Raw genomic sequence first — 9330 nt, forward strand, 5'->3', positions numbered from 1 at the left:
ATTAAGGGTTACACAGTGTGTGTCAAGAGCCAGGTGTGTGATACTAAGGTACCTGGACATTTATACAGCTGCCCTAGACTATATGAAGGGTTACACAGTGTGTGTCAAGAGCCAGCTGTGTGATACTAAGGTACCTGGACATTTATACAGCTGCCCTAGACTATATGAAGGGTTACACAGTGTGTGTCAAGAGCCAGGTATGTGATACTAAGGTACCTGGACATTTATACAGCTGCCCTAGACTATATTAAGGGTTACACAGTGTGGAAAAATATCAAATAAATAACTGAGCGATTGATAACTCCCAATCAAAACATTGCATAATTAAAATCTCTTACGAGAAACAAATCTCTTATTTTACAAAAAATGATTATGCATACCAAGACCTTCCCCAAGACCTTCCCCAAGACCTTCACCAAGACCTTCACCAAGACCAAGACCTTCACTAAGACCAAGACCTTCACCAAGACCAAGACCTTCACCAAGACCAAGACCTTCACCAAGACCAAGACCTTCACCAAGACCAAGACCTTCACCAAGACATTCACCAAGACCTTCACCAAGACCTTCACCAAGACCTTCACCAAGACCTTCACCAAGACCAAGACCTTCCCCAAGACCTTCCCCAAGACCTTCCCCAAGACCTTCACCAAGACCTTCCCCAAGACCTTCACCAAGACCTTCCCCAAGACCTTCCCCAAGACCTTCACCAAGACCTTCCCCAAGACCTTCACCAAGACCTTCCCCAAGACCTTCCCCAAGACCTTCACCAAGACCTTCCCCAAGACCTTCACCAAGACCTTCCCCAAGACCTTCACCAAGACCTTCACCAAGACCTTCACCAAGACCTTCCCCAAGACCTTCAAGACGTTCCCCAAGACCTTCCCCAAGACCTTCACCAAGACCTTCCCCAAGACCTTCACCAAGACCTTTCCCAAGACCTTCCCCAAGACCTTCACCAAGACCTTCCCCAAGACCTTCACCAAGACCTTCCCCAAGACCTTCCCCAAGACCTTCACCAAGACCTTCCCCAAGACCTTCCCCAAGACCTTCACCAAGACCTTCACCAAGACCTTCCCCAAGACCTTCCCCAAGACCTTCACCAAGACCTTCACCAAGACCTTCCCCAAGACCTTCACCAAGACCTTCCCCAAGACCTTCACAAAGACCTTCCCCAAGACCTTCCCCAAGACCTTCCCCAAGACCTTCACCAAGACCTTCCCCAAGACCTTCCCCAAGACCTTCCCCAAGACCTTCTCCAAGACCTTCCCCAAGACCTTCCCCAAGACCTTCTCCAAGACCTTCCCCAAGACCTTCCCCAAGACCTTCTCCAAGACCTTCCCCAAGACCTTCCCCAAGACCTTCCCCAAGACCTTCCCCAAGACCTTCCCCAAGACCTTCCCCAAGACCTTCACCAATACCTTCACCAAGACCTTCACCAAGACCTTCCCCAAGACCTTCACCAAGACCTTCCCCAAGACCTTCACCAAGACCTTCCCCAAGACCTTCACCAAGACCTTCACCAAGACCTTCCCCAAGACCTTCAAGACGTTCCCCAAGACCTTCCCCAAGACCTTCAAGACGTTCCCCAAGACCTTCAACATGATAACCAATCATAAGAGTCTTGACGATGGGTAACTCGTCTATATAGAAGTGGTTGGGTGTTGGGGCGCCGACTGGTCGAGATGGTCAGAGTTTAGCTGGTCGCTGGAGGCTGGTCTAAACGGTGTCGTCGTTGGCCCACTCCTGGTGTGGTGGGCCCTGCGGTGGGTCCAGTGGTGGGCCCCACGGGTGGGTAGGACCCAAAGAGTGGGCAGAAGGGAGGGAGGGTTTGGGGAGAGGATCAACTTGTATTCTCCTTCCAGGGTCTTGTATTGGAAGATGCTCCGGTCATCCCATCTCAATCACTCAGGTTCGAGCCCCCATCCCTCTCCCATCACTTATCCCCCCTCCCCCCTCCTCCCCCCTGCGTCTCTCTCTTTCCCATCACTCTCACTCTTCCTACTAATTCCTCTTGAAAAAAGTTCCTCTTGTTACTTTTCCTCTTAGCTTTTTCTCTCGATACTTTTCCAACTTCTCTCAATACTTTTCCTTTCTCATCATGTATATACTTCCTCCTCCTCCTCCTCAGCTTCCTCTTCCGTCCTCATTTCTTATCGTATTTCTCAGCCTCTCCCATTTTGTTCCACTTCTCCCCCTCTCCCTGCTCTTCCACACCCCCTCTCCCTGCTCTTCCACACCCCCTCTCCCTGCTCTTCCACACCCCTTCTCCCTGCTCTTCCACTCCCCTTCTCCCTGCTCTTCCACACCCCCTCTCCCTGCTCTTCCACACCCCCTCTCCCTGCTCTTCCACACCCCCTCTCCCTGCTCTTCCACACCCCTTCTCCCTGCTCTTCCACACCCCCTCTCCCTGCTCTTCCACACCCCTTCTCCCTGCTCTTCCACACCCCCTCTCCCTGCTCTTCCACACCCCCCCCTCTCCCTGCTCTTTCACACCCCTTCTCCCTGCTCTTCCACACACCCCCTCTCCCTGCTCTTCCACACACCCCCCTCCCCTCTCCCTGCTCTTCCACACACCCCCCTCCCCTCTCCCTGCTCTTCCACACCCCTTCTCCCTTCTCTTCCACACCTTTTCTCCCTGCTCTTCCACACACCCCCTCTCCCTGCTCTTCCACACCCCCCTCCCCTCTCCCTGCTCTTCCACACCCCTTCTCCCTGCTCTTCCACACCCCCTCTCCCTGCTCTTCCACATACTCCCCCCTCTCCCTGCTCTTCCACACCCCCCTCCCCTCTCCCTGCTCTTCCACACCCCCCCCCTCTCCCTGCTCTTCCACACCCCCTCCCCTCTCCCTGCTCTTCCACACCCCCCCCTCTCCCTGCTCTTCCACACCCCCTCTCCCTGCTCTTTCACACCCCCCTCTCCCTGCTCTTCCACATACACCCCCCTCTCCCTGCTCTTCCTCACCCCCTCCCCTCTCCCTGCTCTTCCACCCCCCCCTCTCCCTGCTCTCCCCCCCATCTCCCTGCTCTCCCCCCCCTCTCCCTGCTCTCCCCCCCCTCTCCCTGCTCTCCCCCCCCTCTCCCTGCTCTCCCCCCCCCTCTCCCTGCTCTTCCACACCCCCCTCTCCCTGCTCTCCCCCCCCCTCCCTGCTCTCCCCCCCCCTCCCTGCTCTCCCCCCCCCCCTCTCCCTGCTCTTCCACACCCCCCTCTCCCTGCTCTCCCCCCCTCCCTGCTCTCCCCCCCCCTCTGCCTGTCACAGGGGGCCAGAGCTTCCTCTCATCCTCTCGTTGCGAGTTTTGTCTCCAAATAATTGTTGTTGTAGGACAATTTTCAGAGCTGGTAATTGAACTGAAGAGAGAAGGGAGTTACGGGGGGGGGAGGAAGCTGGAGACAGGAGGGGGGTGGGGAATGAAAGGTAGGAAGGAAAAATAAGAAAGGGGGGAAATTAAATGGAGGAGGTAAGGAAAGGATGAGAGGGGGAGGGACAGGACAAAAAAGAAAGGGCATTGAGGGGAAACAGGAGGACAAAAAAATTGCTAGAGAGTTTACTCAAGTGCAATAATTTAGTTGAGGATTTTCACGGAGTTTGGAGACTATGAAGTGAGGGAAGGAAGGAGATACATGGGAGATGGGAGAGCTTGAGACAGAATTAAGAGACACCAGGGGGGGGGGGGAGATGGGTAGAGTGGGCGTGGGAGAGAGAGAGACAATGGAAAGAGGCAGAGACAGGAGGGGATGATAAAAGTATGGAACAACAAAGATACAAGGAGCAACAGGGATAAACTTAGAATTAAGAACAAACAGGAGACAACAGAAAGCCAAAATTGTTTGCCAAAGACACAATTTGGGAAGTCTGAGCCGTTTGAGGAGTGCAAGGCACACACACATATAATGGAACAACAACAAACTGAACAATATTGATCTTTGTGTTCATATTTCTCGAGAACCATTGTTCCAGCCGTCCCCCCCCCCCCTCGTCAGAACCACAGTTTGGTCCCACGTAACCGCCTCCACTGGCTGTCTTGTAGGTGGTGAAGAGACTGGTGACACCTCTCATTCCACCACCACCCACCTGGGTACTTCAAGACCATCCCACCTACACTTACGAGAGTGGTAAGAGAACTTCAGTGGACATGGAGCGTCTGTACGCGGTCTCGGGAACTGCTCGTTCGCGGTGTTAGTGGACATCGAATTAGAAATAATTAGCAAATGCTCTCAAGGCGCAGGTGACTTAAGTGTGACTGTGGGTGTAATAATGGAGAGCGGTTATTATCCTGAGCACTGCTGATGGTGCGGGAGCTGAGGCAGTGTGTTCACTGTCCTTATCCGCCTTCCTTGTTATGGTTAGTGTGTGTGTGTGTGGGTGTGTGTGTGGGTGTGTGGGTGTGTGTGTGTGTGTGTGGGTGTGTGTGTGTGTGTGTGTGTGTGGGTGGGTGGGTGTGTGTGTGTGTGTGTGTGTGTGTGTGTGTGTGTGTGTGTGTGTGTGTGTGTGTGTGTGTGTGTGTGTCTGTGTGTGTGTGTGTGTGTGTGTGTGTGTGTGTGTGTGTGTGTGTGTGGGTGGGTGTGTGTGTGTGTGTGTGTGTGTGTGTGTGTGGGTGGGTGTGTGTGTGTGTGTGTGTGTGTGTGGGTGGGTGGGTGGGTGTGTGTGTGTGTGTGTGTGTGTGTGTGTGTGTGTGTGTGTGTGTGTGTGTGTGGGTGTGTGTGTGTGTGTGGGTGTGTGTGTGTGTGTGGGTGTGTGTGTGTGTGTTGTGTATGTGTGTGTGTGTACTCACCTAGTTGTACTCACCTAGTTGTGTTTGCGGGGGTTGAGCTCTGGCTCTTTGGTCCCGCCTCTCAACCGTCAATCAACAGGTGTACAGATTCCTGAGCCTATTGGGCTCTATCATATCTACATTTGAAACTGTGTATGGAGTCAGCCTCCACCACATCACTTCCTAATGCATTCCATTTGTCAACCACTCTGACACTAAAAAAGTTCCTTCTAATATCTCTGTGGCTCATTTGGGCACTCAGTTTCCACCTGTGTCCCCTTGTGCGTGTTCCCCTTGTGTTAAATAGACTGTCTTTATCAACCCTATCAATTCCCTTCAGAATCTTGAATGTGGTGATCATGTCCCCCCTAACTCTTCTGTCTTCCAGCGAAGTGAGGTTTAATTCCCGTAGTCTCTCCTCGTAGCTCATACCTCTCAGCTCGGGTACTAGTCTGATGGCAAACCTTTGAACCTTTTCCAGTTTAGTCTTATCCTTGACTAGATATGGACTCCATGCTGGGGCTGCATACTCCAGGATTGTCCTGACATATGTGGTATACAAAGTTCTGAATGATTCTTTACACAAGTTTCTGAATGCCGTTCGTATGTTGGCCAGCCTGGCATATGCCGCTGATGTTATCCGCTTGATATGTGCTGCAGGAGACAGGTCTGGCGTGATATCAACCCCCAAGTCTTTTTCCTTCTCTGACTCCTGAAGAATTTCCTCTCCCAGATGATACCTTGTATCTGGCCTCCTGCTCCCTACACCTATCTTCATTACATTACATTTGGTTGGGTTAAACTCTAACAACCATTTGTTCGACCATTCCTTCAGCTTGTCTAGGTCTTCTTGAAGCCTCAAACAGTCCTCTTCTGTTTTAATCCTTCTCATAATTTTAGCATCGTCCGCAAACATTGAGAGAAATGAATCGATACCCTCCGGGAGATCATTTACATATATCAGAAACATGATAGGACCGAGTACAGAGCCCTGTGGGACTCCACTGGTAACTTCACGCCAATCGGAGGTCTCACCCCTCACCGTAACTCTCTGCTTCCTATTACTTAGATACTCCCTTATCCACTGGAGCACTTTACCAGCTACACCTGCCTGTCTCTCCAGCTTATGTACCAGCCTCTTATGCGGTACTGTGTCAAAGGCTTTCCGACAATCCAAGACAATGCAGTCCGCCCAGCCCTCTCTTTCTTGCTTAATCTTTGTCACTTGTTCGTAGAATTCTATCAAGCCTGTAAGGCAAGATTTACCCTCCCTGAACCCATGTTGGCGATTTGTCACGAAGTCCCTTCTCTCCAGATGTGTTACCATGTTTTTTCTCACGATCTTCTCCATCACCTTGCATGGTATACAAGTCAAGGACACTGGCCTGTAGTTCAGTGCCTCTTGCCTGTCGCCCTTTTTGTATATTGGGACCACATTCGCCGTCTTCCATATTTCTGATAGGTCTCCCGTCTCCAGTGACTTACTATACACTATGGAGAGTGGCAAGCAAAGTGCCTCTGCACACTCTTTCAGTACCCATGGTGAGATCCCATCTGGACCAACAGCCTTTCTAACATCCAGATCCAGCAGGTGTCTCTTGACCTCCTCTCTCGTAATTTCGAACTCTTCCAAGGCCGCCTGGTTTACCTCCCTTTCTCCTAGCACAGTCACCTCACCTTGTTCTATTGTGAAGACTTCCTGGAACCTCTTGTTGAGTTCTTCACACACCTCTCTGTCATTCTCTGTATACCTGTCCTCGCCTGTTCTAAGTTTCAATACCTGTTCTTTCACTGTTGTTTTCCTTCTGATGTGACTGTGGAGTAGCTTTGGTTCGGTCTTGGCTTTGTTTGCTATATCATTTTCAAAACTTTTCTCTGCTTCTCTTCTCACCCTGACGTACTCATTCCTGGTTCTCTGGTATCTCTCTCTGCTTTCTGGTGTTCTGTTATTCCGGAAGTTCCTCCACGCCCTTTTGTTCAGTTTCTTCGCTTCCATACATGCCCTATTATACCAAGGATTCTTCTGTTGCTTCTCGGATTTTTCCCTTTGGGCCGGGATGAACCTGTTTACTGCCTCCTGACACTTTTGGGTAACATAGTCAATCATACCCTGTACAGACTTATCTCTGAGGTCTGTGTCCCAAGGTATTTCACTTAGGAAACTTCTCATCTGTTCATAATTCCCCTTTCGGTATGCCAGCCTTTTGATTCCTAGTTCTTTTTTGGTGGGGGATTAGTCCTAGCTCTACCAGGTACTCAAAGTTCAATACACTGTGGTCACTCATTCCCAAGGGCGCTTCCATCTTAACTTCTCTTATAGGGAAGTATTATTACTCATTTAGGGTAAATATCAAATCAAGCATTGCTGGTTCATCTTCTCCTCTCATTCTTGTTGGTTCTTTGGTGTGCTGGCTTAGAAAGTTTCTTGTTGCCATGTCCAGCAGCTTAGCTCTCCATGTTTCTGGTCCTCCATGCGGGTCTCTGTTCTTCCAATCTATCTTCCCATGGTTGAAGTCTCTCATAATTAGTAGCCCAGATAAATTCCTGCTAGCAACAGAAGCTGCTCTTTCTATTATGTTAATGGTGGCCATGTTGTTTCTATCATATTCCTGTCTAGGTCTTCTTTCATTTGGTGGTGGATTATATATGACTACGACTATAATTTTTTTCCCTCCATTTGTTACGGTACCTGCTATGTAGTCACTGAAACCTTCACAGCCCTGAATATCCATCTCCTCAAAATCCCAGCCTTTTCTTACCAGCAGAGCTACACCACCTCCACCTCTTCCTTCCCTCTCTTTCCTCATAACATAATAGTCCTGTGGGAACACTGCGTTTGTTATCGTTTTCGTTACCGTTACCGTGTGTGTGTGTGTGTGTGTGTCTGTGTGTGCGCGCGTGTGTGCGTTGAATGGAGAACTAGAGACAGATTGTGTAATAACCCCATACATGTTTTATAATTATCGTTATTACCATCACCATATGGCCTCGTTTTGGTGTTTTTATTAACCAACCATATTGTAACCTTAATCTTCCACGCTAGGCACCACGAATGAACACTGCCTAGGCCGTCGGTGTTCATTCGTGAACACTTCACGTTCAGGCGAACACGCCTCCGCAATCATCACCCTAAACTCTCTCGGTTGTTAAGCCAATTTATAACAGGCCATCTCCCCTCTTACCACCTCCCCCCCTCCCCCCCATAACAAACCTCTTCCATGTAGCTAGTAATTCTGTCAAAGCGTGATTTAAAGAGCCTATCGAACTAGTGGGGGTATAAATTTGGTGTCCAGGTATCACAATATTCCTGACATTCATTTCCCAGTCTCAGGAGTGTGTGGAGAGAACACACACGTCACACTGCCGTCACACTGCCGTCACACTGAGGAATTAAAGCAGAAGAAAACCCCGATTCAGGAAATTGTAACGCTGCTTTTCAGTTTTCCGCTCAAACGAGTCGTGTTAGCTGAACGAGTTACTCGTTCTCCTTCGCCAGGAAGCTTTTCAGAGGACGATCTCTTTTCCTTTGGCCTTGCTGTAGCTTTGGTCTTGGTCGTATTTAACCTCCCCCTACTCCCCTCCAGGGGGGGGGGTCTTGACACGGGGGGCACCGGCCGCCCGTCAACTGCCGTCAAGGACTGGCACTCTGGCACTTGTCTGTCAGGTAAAAACCTGGAGGAGGGCAAGGAAGACAGATTGGTGCTGGGGGTCAGGGTAGGGAGGGAGCCTGGCTGGGGGTAAGGGTAGGGAGGGAGCCTGGCTGGGGGTAAGGGTAGGTAGGGAGCCTGGCTGGGGGTAAGGGTAGGGAGGGAGCCTGGCTTGGGGTAAGGGTAGGGAGGGAGCCTGGCTGGGGGTAAGGGTAGGGAGGGAGCCTGGCTGGGGGTAAGGGTAGGGAGGGAGCCTGGCTGGGGGTAAGGGTAGGGAGGGAGCCTGGCTGGGGGTAAGGGTTGGGAGGGAGCCTGGCTGGGGGTAAGGGTAGGGAGGGAGCCTGGCTGGGGGTAGTTGGGCTTTCCTTACGAAAATATATCGTGTCTCGGTGTCGATAATGGTACACGTGTTGATATACTTAAATTCGCCGTGTATTTCTCACGTATACATGCCGTGTATTTCTCATATACATGCCGTGTATTTCTCATATACATGCCGTGTATTTCTCACGTATACATCCCGTGTAATCCTCTCATATACATGCCGTGTATTTCTCATATACATGCCGTGTATTTCTCACGTATACATCCCGTGTATTTCTCTCATATACATCCCGTGTATTTCTCTCATATACATGCCGTGTATTTCTCATATACATGCCGTGTATTTCTTACGTATACATCCTGTGTATTTTTTCACATAATGGGGCATGGCAGCGGTGGAATAATTAGTTGTAAATCATTAACTTCTCGTACAAGGTATTTACCGGCAGTGTGCGGCTTGTCAGTACCTCCATATAACGCTTACAACAGATTCGAGGACAAGGATGAGAGCTGGGATATGATGGAGTGAAGAAACTATACCCAACCACCTGAACCCTCGGGGATCGAACACCAGTCCTGCAAGAAAAAAAGGCAAAACCTCTCGACG

General features: G+C 50.4%; 1 protein-coding gene across 1 annotated transcript; it reads left to right on the forward strand.

Annotated features, from left to right (window-relative positions):
• Positions 1–372: 372 nt before the first annotated feature.
• Positions 373–1638, forward strand: LOC138366862 (uncharacterized). Its single transcript, XM_069328149.1, has one exon. The coding sequence runs from the start codon at positions 373–375 to the stop codon at positions 1636–1638; it is 1266 nt and encodes a 421-aa protein (XP_069184250.1).
• The last annotated feature ends 7692 nt before the right edge of the window (positions 1639–9330 follow it).

This window comes from Procambarus clarkii, chromosome 20 (genome assembly GCF_040958095.1).
Source record: "Procambarus clarkii isolate CNS0578487 chromosome 20, FALCON_Pclarkii_2.0, whole genome shotgun sequence".
Taxonomy (NCBI): domain Eukaryota; kingdom Metazoa; phylum Arthropoda; class Malacostraca; order Decapoda; family Cambaridae; genus Procambarus; species Procambarus clarkii.